Source organism: Podarcis filfolensis (genome assembly GCF_964270895.1).
Source record: "Podarcis filfolensis genome assembly, chromosome: 2".
Taxonomy (NCBI): Eukaryota; Metazoa; Chordata; class Lepidosauria; order Squamata; family Lacertidae; genus Podarcis; species Podarcis filfolensis.
Genome location: NC_139605.1, coordinates 74471805 through 74489882, shown reverse-complemented (window position 1 = coordinate 74489882; position 18078 = coordinate 74471805). Strand labels below are relative to the sequence as shown.

At 42.7% G+C, this 18078-nt stretch overlaps 1 protein-coding gene across 18 annotated transcripts in view; it reads left to right on the top strand.

Moving 5' to 3' along the window:
* Positions 1-4483: 4483 nt before the first annotated feature.
* Positions 4484-18078, top strand: part of CSNK1A1 (casein kinase 1 alpha 1) — a gene marked incomplete at its 3' end in the record, with an annotated part of 43721 nt that continues 30126 nt past the window's right edge. For 6 of the 18 annotated variants that reach the window (XR_014544061.1, XM_083597430.1, XM_083597431.1 and 3 more), the window contains exons 1-2: positions 4598-5228; positions 6110-6216. Coding sequence is in view for 15 of the 18 variants with exons in the window: in XM_083597430.1 (XP_083453556.1) it covers positions 5106-5228; positions 6110-6216 (230 nt within the window). Of the gene's footprint in view, positions 5229-6109; positions 6217-18078 lie in introns of all 18 variants that reach the window. The other 12 variants (XR_014544060.1, XM_083597424.1, XM_083597425.1 and 9 more) reach the window with 6 other exon arrangements.

The window sequence follows — 18078 nt, the reverse complement described above, 5'->3', positions numbered from 1 at the left end:
AGATGTTCACAAGCAGGACCTGAGTGGAATTCATCTTTTTCACAGCTGCTACATACTGGATCAACATCTTTGAGCTATCCACTATACCCCCAAGTTCTTGTTCTTGGTGAATCACCATCAGTTCAGGCCTCATTAGTTTACATGTGAAATCAAGAAGATGATAGATGATAGATAGATGATAGATATTTGTGCCAATCTGCATCACTTTGCACCTGCTTATGCTGAATTGCATTCACCATTGTACTGCCCATTCACCTAATTTGGTAAGATCCTCTTGATCCCTTTTTGCTTAACCACCCTAAACAATTTGGTATCATTGACCTCACTGCTCACAACTAACTCTAGATCATTTATGAACAAGTTAAAAAGCACAGGTCTCAACACATCTCCTTTGGGGACTCTACTTTCTATACCCCTCCACTGTGAGAACTGTCCATTTATGGGACCTCTCCTCTTATTCAGCGACAGCTAAACATACTCAGGAGTTTTTGGTAAGGGACTCTTATAAAAAAGCTTTTTGAACAAGTATGCAATGTCAGCTGGGTCACCTTTATCTATATACTTGTTGACACTCTCAAAGAACTGTACAAAGTTAGAGAGATAGTGAGAGACTCTTGCAAAAGTCATACTGGTTCTGCTTCAGAAAGACATATTATTCTATGTGCTTGGTATTTTTATATTTAATAGCAGTTTTACCAGAACAGATGTTTAGTGAACTGGCATGTAATATTTAAGATTCCCCCAGGATTCCTTTTTTAAAATTGGTGTTACCTTGGCCATTTTTCAGTCCTTGGGTATGGAGCCTGCTCTTAAGTTACATATTTTTGTTAGACTATCAGCAATTTCACATTTGAGTTATTTTAGAGCTCTCAGGTGGATGCCATCTGGCGATTTGTCAGCTTTTAATTTGTCAATAAGACCTAGAAATGTGTCTCTTGTCACTGCAACTTGCCTCAGTTCCGAGGACTCCATTCTCTGTAACATTTGTTCGGGAACAGATATTTGCCATACATCTTCGGTCGCAAAGACAGATGCAAATGTACTAGAAAGTGATGGATATCAACAATTGCTTGATATGATGTTGTACAGTCTCCACACAAACAAGTCAGAATGAATGCTTAATAAGCAGCTGATATATAACCTTCACACAAACGCTGTGTAAACAAATTGGGATGAATGCGCAATAAACAGGCATTTGGAAGCAACATGTGTTAGGACTTCCTTTGCAGCTGTCCATTTAGATAGATACTTGCTAACACTATGGTCACTGTTTCCAATCAGTTCAGCAACCGGATAGGTAAATTGGTAGAACATGAGACTCTTAATCTCAGGGTTGTGGGTTTGAGCCCCACGTTGGGCAAAAAGATTCCTGCATTGCAGGGGGTTGGACTAGATGACCCTCATGATCCCTTCCAGCTCTACAATTATATTATTCTAGTTACATCTTCCACAAGGTCCTGGGCATTACTTAATACTAAGTCTATGGCTGCCACCCCTCTAGTCAGTTCCATGACCAACTGTACTACGGCATTGTCACACTGCATCACTCCAAAGGCATTGCATAAAGTGCTGAGAGCCCTGTGACACTATTAAAAAAGCAAGAAACGTGGAAAACATTTGGACTCCTCATGAGGTTAACAAAGATAAGGGCAGCTCCTCCCTCAAAAACAAAATGGCGGAAACTACTTCTGTCCCAAGAAATGAGTAGGAAGCTGGTCCATATTTTCAGCAGGGATGTTTTTGGGAAACTGGGAGGTAAGGATTTTGGCCTAGACTTAATCCTTTCACCAACAGATGGGAAAGCAATCCAACAGGGAAAAGGTTAGATAGACTCTTCTCTTTATCGCTCCTCTGATTATATTTGCATCCCACTGCAGCTTTTTCAAAAAGAAAAAAACCTAACTCCAGAAACTTGCTAAATACAGCTTATGTGTTATACATAGCTCTCAAGATCAAATTAAGACATTTAGTTTGGCTTCAAGTACTAGGCCTACCATTCGTTTCAAGATTTTGCTTGTTAGCATATTCATGCAAAATACCGTTTGCACTTATGGTTTACTGTGCATTGTACCAGTCATCTATTGCTTGATTAGGCAGATGTTTCCTGTGTTCTCACGCTTATGAGAGAGAAAAAGCGGAAGTGCAAGCAGACAGAACTTTGAAAGCCAGGTGTTTTTGCTTACTCAAGAGCCACATTAAATGAGAGAAAACGAGATGTTAGTTGCTTAGGGTAAGAAGGAAGCTATGTGATTATGCTCAGAGACGGTTCAGTTTCACTGAGGTAACTATTAGAACAAATGCCAACATATATTGAAAAATACACGCACCAATATTTGTACAGTAATACCCATGAGTATTGTGCTTAAGACAGCCATGCACAAGAGAAAAGCACTGGCCGACTTGAGGTAAACCTGAGGGACGCACAACAATTCTGAAATATGGAAATATTTCTATATATCTCCAAGCCAGCCCATAATAACTCAATGGTATGGAATGCTGAGAAGTGGAGAGCTGAAATACCTGGCAGCCAGGTAGGAGGGGGGATTAGAATGGAGTGGCTGGAAAAGGACATACAGACAAGCATATGTATGGTAGAATGAACCATTGTCTGGACAGGTCATTTCTTGGTTCACACTGAGGATGACTTTTTAATTATTCCCAGGAATGGAAGTGAGAAAATTAAGAAATATCAAATTAAGATATCAAATTTTGATATAGCTGGGCCTCAGTGTGTCCACTCCACCCCATCCCTCAAAAGAGCACCCTAGAATAGAAACAGATATGAATTCCTGCTCTTTCTAACTCAGTTCTTATTTAGCATGAACCTGTTTGGCCCTGACACCAAAATCTTTTCAGCACCAAGTTAAGATTTTTCTTTTCTTGAACTATCAAAATACAGTTTAATCAAGCTGTGTGAAGGGTTTATGCTAGTGCCACTCTTGGTTGCTGATAAATTTCTCACCCCGTCTGTGGAACCCGGAGTTTTATATATTGATTTTCCATTGTGGTGTACATTTTAAACAATTTTGCACGTTTTTAACTTGATTATAGGTCACCTAGATCCTAGAACAAGCATGGAGAACTGCTTCCAGCTGGGGGACATAATCCTACTCTCCAGAAACCGTGCAGCCCATTTTGAAAAGTGCACCTGTCAATCATCTGATGTCACAATGACAACAGGTGAAACATTTTCTCAGGTGGTGAAATGTTTTCCTTTGCCCATGCGGTTTGAAATCCAACGCCACAGGCAAAGACTCTATGAGGGTTGCAGATGTTGATGTCTGCCAGCACCTGCGAACCCCAATTCTTTTGCCAAACTGGTTTGAAAGCCCAGGGATTGGAAGCTACCACTAACTTCAAACTCTGCTTTAGGCTGGGAGTCACATCTTTACATGCCCTCCCCTCATGTCACACGTGGTATAGATGGACATGGACTAAGGATAACGTTCTTGGGGCCCAAATTAGGGCTGCTTGTGTGCCATAAATGTCCCACCATTGGTGTAGAGACCGCTGTGTCTCAGAAGACCAATGCAATAAATACAGTGGTACCTCGGGTTACATACGCTTCAGGTTACAGACTCCACTAACCCAGAAATATTACCTTGGATTAAGAACTTTGCTTCTGTATGAGAACAGAAATCATGCAGCGGCGGCGCAGAGGCAGCAGGAGGCCCCATTAGCTAAAGTGGTGCTTCAGGTTAAGAACAGTTTCAGGTTAAGAAGAGACCTCCATATTGAATTAAGTTCTTAACCCGAGGTACCACTGTACATAATGTGTGCCACACTTTTCTTCCCCGGAACTCAGATAGGTGTAGATGCCCTCCACCTGCATTTTAGCCTTGCAATTTGGGCATTTTCCTCCTGCTTCTTCTAAAGGTTTTCTGGATTGTATTCCTGTATGCCCAACATGAGTTTGTTCAAACTGCGGGAGGCATGGAAGACAGGAGTGCCTGGCGTGCTCTGGTCCATGGGGTCATGAAGAGTCGGACACGACTAAACAACAATGCCGATTCACTTGGGCATCTAACATAATTAGACGTGTGGACCCTATGGAAAGTGTGGTGTAGTGGTTAAGAGGGTAGGACCAAGACCTGGGAGACCAGGGTTTAAATCCCAACCCAGCCATGAAGCTCAGACTAACCTACCCCGCAGGGTTGTTGTGGGGATTACATGAGGAGGCGGAAGAGACACGTACGCCACCCCGAATTCCATGCAGCATGAACGCGATAAAAAGCAAACGATCAAGCCCCGCACACCTGGCACATTCCAGTTACAGTATAAGGGCTTGAACCGGTTGCTTCAGTCACTTCGAGAAGCCTCTCTTGGACTATACGCTATATTAAACCTTTCTTTCTTTCTTATCTCCCCCTGCCCCTCCCAACCCCATGTGTAGCGTGATGAAAACTGCGTAATTCAAAGAGTTGCCTACGGTACTTAACGGGCGGGTCTACTCTTAAGGCGGGGGGCAAACACAACCCGCGCCTTTCTGCGCATGCGCCAAACCAGCCGATCCCTTCCAAGCCGTTAAGATCACGCACACTTCCTGCTTGTCCTCCCTCCGGGAAACGCATGCGCAGAGAGACGCTTCTCCTCCCCTGTTTCCCAGAGTGCTCTGCGCGGTGAAGAAGCGTCGGTCGCGGGCTGGAGGCATTTTGTGTCCTGGATATCAGCAGCGAAAGAGAGAGAGAAAGAGAGCGAGAGCAAGAGAGAGACAGACAAGATGGCGGCGGCGGCCGAATGAAGCGCCAGGCGGCGGCGGCGGCAGCCGGATCCGCTCGAGCTTCTCCCTCCCTTCCCAGCCCTCAGGGCTGCCTTTCCTGAGAGGGCAGAGAGAGCGCTGACAGCCGCGGAAGCGTGTGGAGGGGGACGTCCGCTTCCTACAAAGGGGCCTGGTTGCGAACGGAGCCTCGGGGACCGGAGTCCTCCCTCCCCCCGTCCTCCATACACTTCCCCCCTCTTCTTCTTCTTCCTCCCACCGACAGACCCCTCGAAATCCTGGCTTTTTCGTAGCGGGGGCTCCTTGAGGAGAAACTCGGCAGTCGGGCTCTCGACGTGTGAACAAGCCCCCCTCCCCCCCTCCCCGCTCGCGCTCTCCCCCAGTCGCCATGGCGAGCAGCAGCGGCTCCAAGGCCGAGTTCATCGTCGGGGGCAAATACAAGCTGGTGCGGAAGATCGGCTCGGGCTCCTTCGGGGACATATACTTGGCCATCAATATCACCAACGGGGAGGTAAGGGCCGGCGGGCGCCCGGGCCTCTTCTCCCCCCCCTCTCTTCCCCCGTCGCGTCCGAGATTCGCTTCTCGCTCCTTTCCCCCCACCCCGCCTGGCAGAACATCAACTCGGGGGGAAAGCGCCAGGAAAAGCTCCCCGGACTCTCTTGCCACAAAGCCTGGCCGCCCCCACTTCGCCCTTATGTCGAGGGCCGTTTCTGACTTCTCCTTCGCCGCCTCTCCGCTTTAGTCGTTTATAGATATTAGCGTCGGACTTTTTCCTCCTCATTTTTATTTTGGAACTTATTTCTTAGATTCTTTTTGCGGGGTGGGGGTGGGAAGAACACGATCGTGACAAATCATAATAAGCACCTTCACGGTGTAGGGTTTTGATTTGTATTTTTGTAATAGGGTTTCCGTCCTGTATTTGCAGTGATGAGTCTGCAATGCTTGGTTCAGTTTTGAAAATTTTCTCTCCCCCCGCCCCGACTCTTTTAATTGTTAGCTTAGTAGTGTTTGTAGTACATAAAACGCCAGGCTGCCTGGTAATAGATGGATAAAGAGGCCGTTTGTATTGTTGAGGGGGGGATCCTTATGTGATCTATAGAGAAACTGCACCTAAGCTCTTTTCTTGCATTCACAATTAACCTCGTTCAAGAGGCAATGAAGGCACCTTCATCATAGTGTTTTAACACTTTCTGGGAATAATGGATTAATGTTAGTATCCCTAGGATGGATATTTACAGAAGTCGGCACTGTGTGGAATACGTTTGCGGAGCTTGTCACTTACCAGGATATTCCTGTGGAAGGCTTTCCCATGCCCTCAAATATGCTGTAGTGGAGAAATGCAGTCCTCTTGCTCCAATAGGATCTCTGACCCATATTCCCTCTTCACTGCAGGAAGTAGCTGTGAAGTTGGAGTCTCAGAAGGCCAGACATCCCCAGCTGCTATATGAAAGCAAACTATACAAGATTCTGCAAGGGGGAGTTGGCATCCCTCACATACGGTAAGAATTATAGCTCTTGGGAGATAAAGTAGTCATTATCTCTTTTCCCCAAAGGATGAGTGTATTTTGTTTTTCACTGCTAGAGGAAGTGATACATATATGTTGCCTGAAATAAGCCTTATTATGAGTGGTAGCAAGTTGCATCTAGAAAAAGATCTTGAAGGATCCTTCCCTACCAGCTGCTTGTTTCCCTTCCCCATCTCTGCACCAACAAAATTATCTAGTACTTGAGAATATGGCAGTAGTTGAAACAGGAGTACTGGTTACTCTGAGGATTGGAATAGAACAGTGGAAATGGCTGCTCCCTTTTGTGTTTTTGTTCCAACATGTCTTCCTCCTCTGCTCAGAAAATGGCGGATGTCAGTACTTAAACATTCCCAAGAAGTGGAATATATTTCTTTAATTTCCCACCTTGCTCCCATTCCCTTCTACCATTAGTATTGTATCTTGAAAGATTGGGGCTTCTGAGGACTGGGAAGGGAAGGAAGAGTGCAGAAAGTGGAAGCCCCTTACAGTTGCTGACGACATATGCATCACTGAGCTCTTAATTACGCACTGCTGCCTAAATCACCTTCCTTCCTTTTATTCTCCTTTGAAAATGGAATTTCATTGTGAGATCTACTTGAGAGGTCCCCAGTCTTGTAATGGAGGGAACTAGTAGCTAGTGGGAGAGTAAATAAAGTCGCGGCTCAGTCTGCTTTTCTATTGTGAAACTCATAAAAAGCACTTAAAAAAAACTTTATACAAAGGAAAAGATTCTGAGTCAAGACTTTTAGCAGCTCTTTGCTAGTGCTCTAAAACATCAGGCAGTACTGTTAAATACCTTGTATATCTGAAAAAAATAATCTGGTTGGGTTTTGCTTACGAATATTGTTAGTAATAAGTTTGGCAAGTGGAGAGACTACAGTAAATGGATTCAATTTAGGATGGTTATTCTACTTACCTTTTTTGAAATAGCTGGACATTCTGAACTCTTACATTTCACTTCTGTATGATGTACTGTGACTTCTGGCATTTGTACCTCATAATCAAAGTGAACCATGTGTAAGCAGAAAATAAACTTAGTAAAGGCACTTCTTGTAGATATTCCAATTCAATTTAAGTAGTTAAAAACTGGGTTGCAATTGTGAACCAGTAAGAAATTTTGATGTCTTAGTCATAAGAGGCTTCTGCTGCTGGAAGTTTGTGAACTACATAAACTACAATGCCATGTTGTAACCTACATAAGTCCTTTACTGAATGGATACAGAATTATTCAATGACATACTTGTATGAAGCAACTGCCCCCCCCCCCCGGATTTAATTACATTGTGCAACAGTAGGAATAAAGCTGCATTTATTACGTAATAGATTTGGCTGTTCTGCATTCTGTTGATGGAGTTTTCACTTTTGATAAGATTCTATTCAGGCCTGTGCTTAGATGCAGAGCATAATATTATTTAAATTTTTACTGCTAAGGTTGAAAATTGTATGATCTTGCTTTGAAAGCCAGTCTTTTGTTATGAAGAACTGTAGATGTCATTTAAAAACCACTGGATTGTATGGAAGTTACATGTTGGTTAGTGAGGCTATTTTTTAGTTTAATTGTTTAAATTTTACTTTTTGCTTTATTAAACCGGCAGTTGTTTTTAAATAATAAAACATTAATGGAAGTATATTTTTAGGAAATGCAGAGTATACTTTAGCCACCCAATTCCATAAATGTATATAATGAAGTAATTGGTGACTTCTTTCAGTAAAGGAAATTGATTTGGTTGAGTGATGATAAATTATTATGAGGATACGGAATGTTTGCCAAGGCAACTGTTCTTTCATCTCAGAAGTAATCATTGAAGTTTTTGTTGTCTTCTTTGTTTGCATGTTGCTAACTACACATGCTGGTTGTGTTTTCACATTGTAAGCTATAAACTATGGCTACCTGTGCACAAGCCAATTGTGCCTAATTTTCTCCATTGTGCTTGTGTTGGGTGGAAGCAAACTATGATCCCCTGCTTAGTGTTAGATCTGAATCACGGATTGTGATTCATTGGCACCAAGCAAACTGCAATGACAGGTCCAGGAATGTTCTTGGTTTACTGTGATTTGTTGGATTACCATCAGTGTTAAAAACTCAGATATGGCTAGGCACCAAATGGCTCCTTAAACCAGGGTAACAGTTTCCAAAACAGAATGCCTAGTTGCAATTTTGGGGCTAGATGCCTCAAAAGTTATATTTTTCAATACAGCTATTTGGTTCCTGAAATTCATTATGTTTGTGCAGATAAAATACAATATAATAATGCTAGATGTGTTGCTAGTGTATGAAAACAGTCAAGATCCAAGGATCCCCAGGCTTGCACCCCCAGTTGGTCAGGTGTCATCCTGGTGCCCGGGCATCTTCATTTGGCTGCAAGTGGCCGATAACCAGGTGCAAAGTGCTCCTGGCAAATTTCAAACATTGATTACCATGGCATGCACTTGTGATCATTGCATAATTCAGGGCTTGCTAATCTGTGACTCTCCAGGTGTTGCTGGACATCATCCCTGACCATTGGCTATAGTGGGTAATGGAAGTTGGAGCCTGACAACAAATGAAAGGGAACAGGTTATCCACCCCATGTGTAGCTAATGTAAGGCCCAAGAGGTGCAGCAGGTCAGAGGGGGAAGACACTGAAGTTGAGGATGATTTAGCTGGACCCAGTGAAGCAGCAGGGTCACCAGGAGTCTAACAGACTCCCCCCCCCGGCAGGAAGAGCTAATGGCTGAAGATGGTTCAAACTATGGTTAAAGGAAGACTGTAATTTTGCATATTGTCTGAATTGACAAAAGCATGATTTCAGTCGGTTGGCAGACTAGCAGGCCAAATGGCCAGTGCTAATGGATGTGATGTGATGTCTAAATTGACAGTTACTGTTGCTCTGCCTCCAGAGGCTGCTGCACTGTGAATATGAAGTTAAAACTATAGCTGCATGATTCTGAGAGATTAGAAAATGAAATCAAACTGGATGGTGAAGGTTAATGGAGTTGGGTTTGTTTAGTCTGGAAAAGAGACAATTAAAAGGCAGTATGTATCTCTTCAAATACCTCCAAGGGCTGTCACATGATTGGATTGAGCCTGTTTCCTGTTGCTTCAGATAGTAGGACCCGAACCAAAGGGTTTGAATTACATGAAAGGTGATTTCAGCTAAACATTAGGAATAACTGCACGTGCAACTAGGTGTTCAGATCATGGTTTGAGTTCTGCACCTCTGGTTAGCACAGTTTGACAGTGGAACAGGCTGCCCTGGAAAGTGGTGGAATGCTATAGTGTTCATCAGCTAGGGTTGAACCAGATGGCCTTAGAGGTCCATTCCACTTCTTTAAAAAACATTGAAGTACATCACCTGGATGAATGAAGTTGTGATTTATTTATTTATTTATTTTTACCTCCATTGATTTGGTTGGCATTATGGCTCTGCTTTGTAATTTCTGATTTATTTTATTGATTATCTATCCAAAACACTTTTACTCCATTCTTTAGCCAAAAGTTCCCAGAGTGACTTAGAAGATCAGTAATAAGACAGCTCTGTTCCTCACATGTAAAATACATGAAGCACAAGAAAGCATATGCACTCTTAGATTATTCTTGCATCAAATAGTTTGTGTTGGAGAAACTGAACAGGTTTTCCAGTATGTTTTTTGTTATATTATTTTTGCAAATGATTAACTGGTTTGGCGAATGATAGCTTGGATTAAAATTTAGTTGCACTTTGTTTCCAGTGAAATAACTGCGACTTAAGTCTTAACTAACATTTCATACAGTTTTCAGTAGGACCCTAATGCAACTAACTTAGACTGGTTTCAACCCAATATAACACAACACAATTTCAAAAATACCAATACTTGATATCTGAAAGATGGCCTCCTGTCCAAAATTAACAGTCTTTTATCAGTGACCGTATTGTATGTGCCACCACAAAGGGAAGCTAGGTTGATGGATACCCAGGACAGGGCCTTTTCTGTACCAGCACCCAATTGTGAAACTTGCCTTCCTTGGAGGTCAGGTTGGCACCATCTTTTCCTAACTTTAGGCAAACCCTAAATACCGTTTTGCTTTGTCTGGCTTTTGATGGATTTTAAAATCAGCTCTGTAGTTTTGTGGTGTTAAGTTTTATTTAGTTTTAACTGATGTCTTTATACTGTTTTTACAAATTATAGCTACTTTTAAAAATTTTAAAAGTCTAAATCATAGTCTAGTAAAATCTTGTCAAACAAGATACTTGTCTTTGCATCCCCCGTCATGTGTTTATGTAACATAAGAGAGTGCCTGTAGAGAACTAATATCAGAATGAAAATCATGTTAGTTTGATTATAGACACTAAACTTTGCTATTAGAAACTTTTGTCTCTCCTAAAAGCAAACTGAGCTGGTTAATATTGGTGGACTTTAGCAAAAGCAGGGCCCATGATAACCAAGAGGGGAGGTATCAGTATGATGAAACCACAGGGTTTGCAGATGTACAAACAATCCATAAGGAATACAAGAGGGACAGTCCACACACATATCAACAGGGCAGTGACGGCTAAGCATGCTCACTGGCCACAGAGCATCTTTGGGAGGCAGTTGGAGGGGAATATAGTGGAAGAGGGTATATCTGGCTGTAACCCTGAACAGGAACACTCCATACAGCAACACTCCTTTTGCAGGTCCCCCTTGTTCTGTCCTTAGGAGCATCAGGGCAGTTTCTTTCTACATACAGACTTGTTACAGGCCCTGGTCAAAAAGGCTGCACAACATGCTTTGTATGTATGAAAGGATTTCTGAAATGACCCCACCCCATCCCTTTCTGAAACCTGCTCCTAGCACTGTTTGATAAGTTGCTTTGGAAACTCTAGGAACTGACTTCCGCATAACATAAGGATTTGCATTTTAGGGATTTTGTGTGTGTGTTTAAGCCGACCTTTGAATATTGGGCCCTGTTCTATGGTTATCCTATTTGCTACCACTTCATCATAAGAAACAAAACTACAGTGGTACCTCTGGTTGCAGACACGATCCATTCCGGGGTGCCGTTTTCACGCCGAAAAGTCTGTAACCAGAGTGGGGCTTCTGTGCATGTGTATGTGCGCTTCTGTATGTGCTTGTGCGCACACGCGCACGGTAAAACCCAGAAGTAAACACTTCCGGGTTTGCCATGTTCTTAACCCAAAAAAAGCAACATGATGCGTTTGCAAGAAGAGGTATGACTGTACAGAACTCTTTCAAACTGACCAGAGGGAAGGCATTAAACGGACAATTTTGAAAAGGTGGAGTCATGGCATCTAACTTTTGATTGGTTTGGCTTAAGATGCATTTTCATTACAAAAACTGTCTGTGTACCTTTGCTTATGGCTGTTGAATGAAGGCTATCAAATAGTGTCTTTTCTCTTAAAATAGGTTTGTAAAAAAAAGAAAAAAAACATTGGTGGGATTGGTTCTAAATCTCATATGTCCATATAATTTTGGAAAATTGTCATAAGGACAACATGAATGAAATGTTTCAAATTCATTGACCGTGAACTAGTTCTTAAACATTTCTTAAGTGCCAGTGGCAATTTTTTAGGTGGCTTGAGGACTAGGTGCCATTGTTAGAAACTCAGATATATAAGCTAGGTGCCAAGTGGCCCCTTAAATCTAGGTTACTGTCATCACAACTGAATGTCTTTTCGTTAGGGGGTTGGGCTAGATGACCCTGGTGGCGCTGTGGTGTAAACCACTGAGTCTCTTGGGCTTGCCGATCATAAGGTCGGTGGTTCAAATCCTTGTGATGGGGTGAGCTCCTGCTTCTTTGTTTCAGCTCCTGCCAACCTAGCAGTTCAAAAGCATACCAGTGCGAGTAGATAAATAGGTACCGCTGCAGTGGGAAGATAAGCAGCGTTTCCATGCGCTCTGGCACTCGTCATGGTGTTCCGTGCTCCAGAAGTGGTTTAGTCATGCTGGCCACATGACCTGGAAAAGTTGTCCATGGATAAATGCCAGCTCCCTCGGCCTGAAAGCAGAGATGAGCGCCGGACCTCATAGTCGAATTCAACTGGACTTAACTGTCCAGGGGTCCTTTACTTTGCCTTTACTAGATGAACTTTGGGGTCCCTTCCAGGACTACAATTCTATGATCTCAACTACATTGCTTGACTGTAGCTTGTTCTTACAACAATTCACTTGTCCCATTATACAAGAAGGAGAAACGCGCAAACTGAAAATGGAAGTGGTATTAACTATGGACTAAGGCAGAGGTTTTTAAACTCTGGTCACCAACCTGGCACCCAGAAATCTCCACGTAGTCGCAACACCACTACCAAAATGTACCTGGCTAATTTCAAACACTGCTAGGTGCCCCAGGTTTTTCTGTTCCTAGTCATACAAATGTGAAATACATAGAAATGCATAAATTGAGGGGTCAAAAGTGCATCATCTCCATTTGCAGAAGTGAATAATTGGCTCCAGGAATAATTGAATCATAGAATTGGAAGGGACCCTGAGGATCATCTGGTCCAGCCCTTCAATGCAGGAATATGCAGCTGTCCCATATGGGGATTGAGCCCACAACTGTGGTGTTATCAGCACTCTAAAAAACTGAGCTAGTGTCTTGTTTAGGGGAAGGGGATAGATTGCCCAAACAGCCCAGGTGATGGAGACAGAGCATTTCTGGTGTTAAAACCTGGAATATGAAAGCTAGCAGCTAAATGGCACCTTAAACGTAGATTATGGGCTCAACAACGGAATGTCTAGGTGCGCTATTTAATAACAAGAATACAAAGCTGAAAATGAATGAACTGCAGCTAAAATATTATGTTCACTTTTCACATGGTCTAGTCTTTCCCCTGCCCACCCCCCAATATTTTTAAGAGGGTCTCTTCTCCAGAGAGAGTAGCTGGAAGTGGGGAGGCAGCAAAAGTTCCTCCTTTCCTTCCACTATGCAGTTTTAATCAGAAATCTTAGGTGCAGTACTGCGCCCAGAGCTCAGAAACGGCTCATGCTAATGAAATTCCCTGTTGCAAAATGTGCCTAGAACAATGGGAGTTTTGAACACTGTGCATTTTTGCTATTCTAGATTCACCTTAGCAGAGAAGCATGCTTGCAAATTAATCATGTTTAACTTCCTCGAGTTACCCTTTTTAAAAAGAAGAAGACTATTTTGTTAAATATATGATGAGCCAGTGTGGTGTAGCGGTTAAGAACAGTGGACTTGTAATCTGGTGAACTGGGTTCGATTCCCCACTCCTCCACATGCAGTTGCTGGGTGACCTTGGGCTAGTCACACTTCTCTGAAGTCTCTCAGCCTCACTCACCTCACGGAAGGGAAAGGAGATTGTTAGCCACTTTGAGACTCCTTAGGGTAGTGATAAAGCGGGATATCAAATCCAAACTCCTCCTCTTCTCTATCATGAATTTCAGGAGTAGATACATAGGGTTACATAGGTAATATAGGACTTGGTTCCAGGTGCTGATCAGACCTAAGCCTGCTTTCTTTGGCAAAGCATTAACTTAGCTTCTGAAGGTTTCACCAAGTGTTCACACTATGCCCTCTCGTCCCCGGACTTAGACTTGTATCCAAAGTAGTGCTAAGTCAGTCATTCCGTTGGTGGAAGGATTTCTGTTTTCACAGTGGAACTTTCCCCCTCTCATCCCCCCCCCCCAATTTGTTCTGGAGTTTCCCCCAGGGTGTGTGTGCAGGAGGGGGAAGTTCTGTTGTGTAAGGCTAAATCCTTTGTTAACAGAATGAGAGCAGCTGCTCAGTGTGTTGGAGGGAGAAAAGGTTGGAAATGCATTGCCTTTTACCACTCCTTCCTTCCAAGTTAAACTATGGGCTAAAGAGCCATGATTAATATTGTTTCTCTGAATTTCAGTCAGTTCTCCATTTGATGGAATGTATAGGGAAGTTTCATGTGAACTAGTTTGTAGATGCATTGAGACAGTAGCCTGCTCTGGTTTATTACTGTGTTTTTTCCAACAGTGTCAATGACTGATATCTTATTGTGCATGCATTCTGACCCACAATTGCCTCTTGCTAGATGACTAGTTGCAAGGCAGAATTTAGCAAAATGAGGTATGGCTTTACTAGCTTGCATTGCTGAAATATGTGGTTTAATTGTGCAACTACCTTCAAAGGATAGTTGTCACACCTTAGAGTTTGGGTGCGTTTTGTGTTTGACTTCTGACTTATCCTGTCTAGACTTTGTGTTATGTTAAAAGTATAAGAAAAAGTGCTTGAAGTAGTAAAGAGACCACTGACCATTAGGTCCAGTCATGGCTGACTCTGGGGTTGCGGTGCTCATCTCGCTTTATTGGCTGAGGGAGCCGGCGTACAGCTTCCAGGTCATGTGGCCAGCATGACTAAGCCGCTTCTGGCGAACCAGAGCAGCACATGGAAACACTGTTTACCTTCCTGCCGGAGCGGTACCTATTTATCTACTTGCACTTTGACGTGCTTTCCAACTGCTAGGTTGGCAGGAGCAGGGATTGAGCAACGGGAGCTCACTCTGTCATGGGGATTCGAACTGCCGACCTTCTGATCAGCAAGTCCTAAGCTCTGTGGTTTAACCCACAGCGCCACCCACGTCCCGCTTGAAGTAGTACTTGAACACAAGTAAACATCACATTTTCTTCTGCTTTCAATGTTATATATATATATTAAGTCGTGTTGTGTTAGGTTCATGTTTTGGCTTTTTGGCTTGCGAATGCGGCACACTTCTGGGTTTCGCCACGTGCGCAGAAGCGTTCTGCGCGCTTTGCACATGCACAGAAGTGCTGTATTGCGCCGTGCTCTAGTTATGGACTTTTCGGGGTGCAAATGGCATCCCGGAACGGATTGAGTCCGTAACTACAGGACTTCCGGGTCAGCGCCATCGGCGAATGGCGGAGTTCCTCCGATCGGAGGAACGGGCTCCGTGGAATTTGGGCCTTCCCGTCGCGGCGAAGGCAGGGGCCCGCTAGAAATCCCAGGCGGAGGAGCCTGGGAATGTGGGGTTCGGCAGAGCACCAAAAGCGCCTCCCCTACTCGTGGGGAAACCCATTTTGGGGTTCCAGAGCGAAGTGGGGTGAGCAGCGCGGTGCTGCGAACTGACTGCTACTTTCACGGAGGGAAGCCGCACAGCCATCGCCAGAGAGCGCTGACTTTTTCCTGTTGACAATTGGACCCGTTGACAAGTTGACAAGTACCCGTGAGTAAAAACGGAAAATTGGACCAAGAAATTCTTGAATTAGGCACCGAAGCGGGAAGGTCTAAACAGGAAGTCCGCCTTCCGCTTTTTGTAAATAGACTGAAGCAAAAACCTTGCAATCTAATAGCCGAGAAAGTTGTTTTAAAGATTGAAATTTCCTGCATTTACAACTAATAAACCCCCCCCCCTGGAAGCAGGAGAAAGGGGGGGGAATTTGACTGTTTAAGCCTGCAGGAGAGAGAGTAAAGGAAAATAAGTTTCCATCGCCCCAAACCTGGGAACGGGGTGTCAGGACAGAAATTTATGGAGACGTCCATTGATTGAAAGTGGAGCATTTTGACAGATAGTCAAGAAAGAGAAACAAATTAACTTCAACGCTGCTTTCTGCATTTCAAAGAAACAAAGTATTCGAAAATCGAAAGTAACTTTCCTTTGTTGGATACGTTTTAAAGATGGATACAAATAGAAATTGTGTCCCCTAGAGGGAGCTTGTCAGTTTGTTGCTGCCGTTTATTTGGAGACCTTACAGCTGCGAGATTGAGATCGTGGGACCAGCCGCTTGACCTTGAATAGAAATGAGCCGGGAGGAAGTTTTGGTGTCTGCTCTTGGCAAGACAAATGCTATGCTGGAGCAGTTGCATGAGATGATAAATCTGATGAATGAGAAGTTGGACTTGATGACTGCCGTAGCCAGTGAATATGAATTAACGGGAAACAAGGATAAAGAAATTATACAGGGACCAATTCAGGAAACTGGTTCGACTGGGCAAGTCCAAGGGCAGTTGAAGATGGAGGAGGCTGTGACCGTATCTCAAGTAACACGAATGGAGAGAGCTGAAGCCCTGCAGGAGCAAAAGCCGCTGTATTGGAAGATTGAACTTGGAGTGGGCTTGGAAGTGTCTGGAGTTAAGGAGGCTCCTAAATCTGGTGGGACTATGAAACATGTTGATAATTATTTTTTGGATGACTACCTTTTGGATTATAACGACGATGATGGGGAGTGGGACTGTGGGGAATGGGCTAGTTTGATGAAGGAAAATGGAGATTATTACCAGCTGGAACTCCCCAGAGACCTACTCCTCAAGGAAAAAGGGAAGAAATTAAGAAAGAAAACAACAAAGGGCAAGGAAGAGTGTAACTACAAACAAGAAGAAGAAAATCTGCAGAAGGGGCATAGAAGAGACTTAAGGGCCTCGTACATAAGGTCACCAGGTTGATGGACTGGATATGGACAGAAAGGACTGACATAACCCGAGACCAGGAAGAAGGGACGTTGGACAAAAACTAGGGGGGGGGGGGAAGTTTATAAAAAGGGAATTTCTTTTTATTTTTGGAATTAGTGTAATACTAATGAAATATTAGGGAAAATGTCGGAAAGGAATTACTTGGCTTTAGTAAAAAGGATTTAAGGAGTTATGTATAAAGATGGTTTAAATTTTGAATTTTAAAGTTTTTAAGGTAAGATAAAGTTAAACAAATTAAGGTAAACTGAATAACAGAACATGGTAAATGATGGAAAGGATTTGTTGAGTTAATTAAATAAGACAGATTGTTAAGACAAAATATTTAAATAAGAATTGAGAAACATGGGAAGAATTTGCTGAAACAATGAATTAAGTTAGAATACAAAAAGGGAGGTGTGAGGAGGTCAAGAAACAAGCAGATGAAAAGATGTAATTTGAGAATTGTGTTTTCTTTTTCTTTTCTTTTTTGTTTTATCTTTTTGTTTTTCTGTTTTTTTTATATATGTATTTCTGAAATTTTGAATAAATATCATTTAAAAAAAAAAAGAGTCCGTAACTACAGGTACCACTGTATCTGGATAATCACAATAGTTGCAAAAAATTCAGTGTTAATTTATGGTCTCAGTTGGGTACATTTTACTTTGACTAGCCCTTTCAGTGTTTTATTTAGGTAAACATGAAGTATATGTAATTGATGCATTTTAAATATAAACCCATGGTGAAATCACTATTGTCAGTCACAGTTTCTGCCTGTCTGAAAGTTGCTAGAGATGCATTTAAGATGTGAGTATTGTGTAAGTTAAAACTTACTCTGCATATTATTTCCCTTATCCCATATATGGGATGCATAGCTCACTTCTGCATTTAGCACTATGATTGAAATTCCTATCTGTTGCCAAATAATTATGAGCCCATTAGACAACATTGATTTATATCTTTAAATTCCACAAATTCCATAATTAAAATATGGCCAAAGGTTGGCAAATCTATCTTCTTAATAACACATGCCACAAATGTAAATGTTTAAGATGTTTTAAACATTGCCTTGAATCCTGAGTTGATCTTCTATACCCACTGACTTCATTTAGTCCTCACTGGGCTGCTCTGGGACAGCCCACCCCATTGTAGTTTTTTGTTTGTGGAAAGATTGACTCATGCCCAAACCTAGAACTGATTTATCAATTGATGTCTACAGACAGCTCTCAATTCCATCTCTTGAGACACTTAAATAGTTTATTCTTGTTAACCTGGAAGTGACCTACCCAGAGAATGTGATGGTTCGTCTAACCTTTGTATACTTTAGTGCAGGGGTCAGCAACCTTTTCCAGCCATGGGCCGGTCCACCGTCCCTCAGACCATGTGGTGGGCCGGACTATATTTTGAAAAAAATATATGAACAAATTCCTATGTCCCATAAATAACCCAGAGATCAATTTAAATAAAAGCACACATTCTACTCA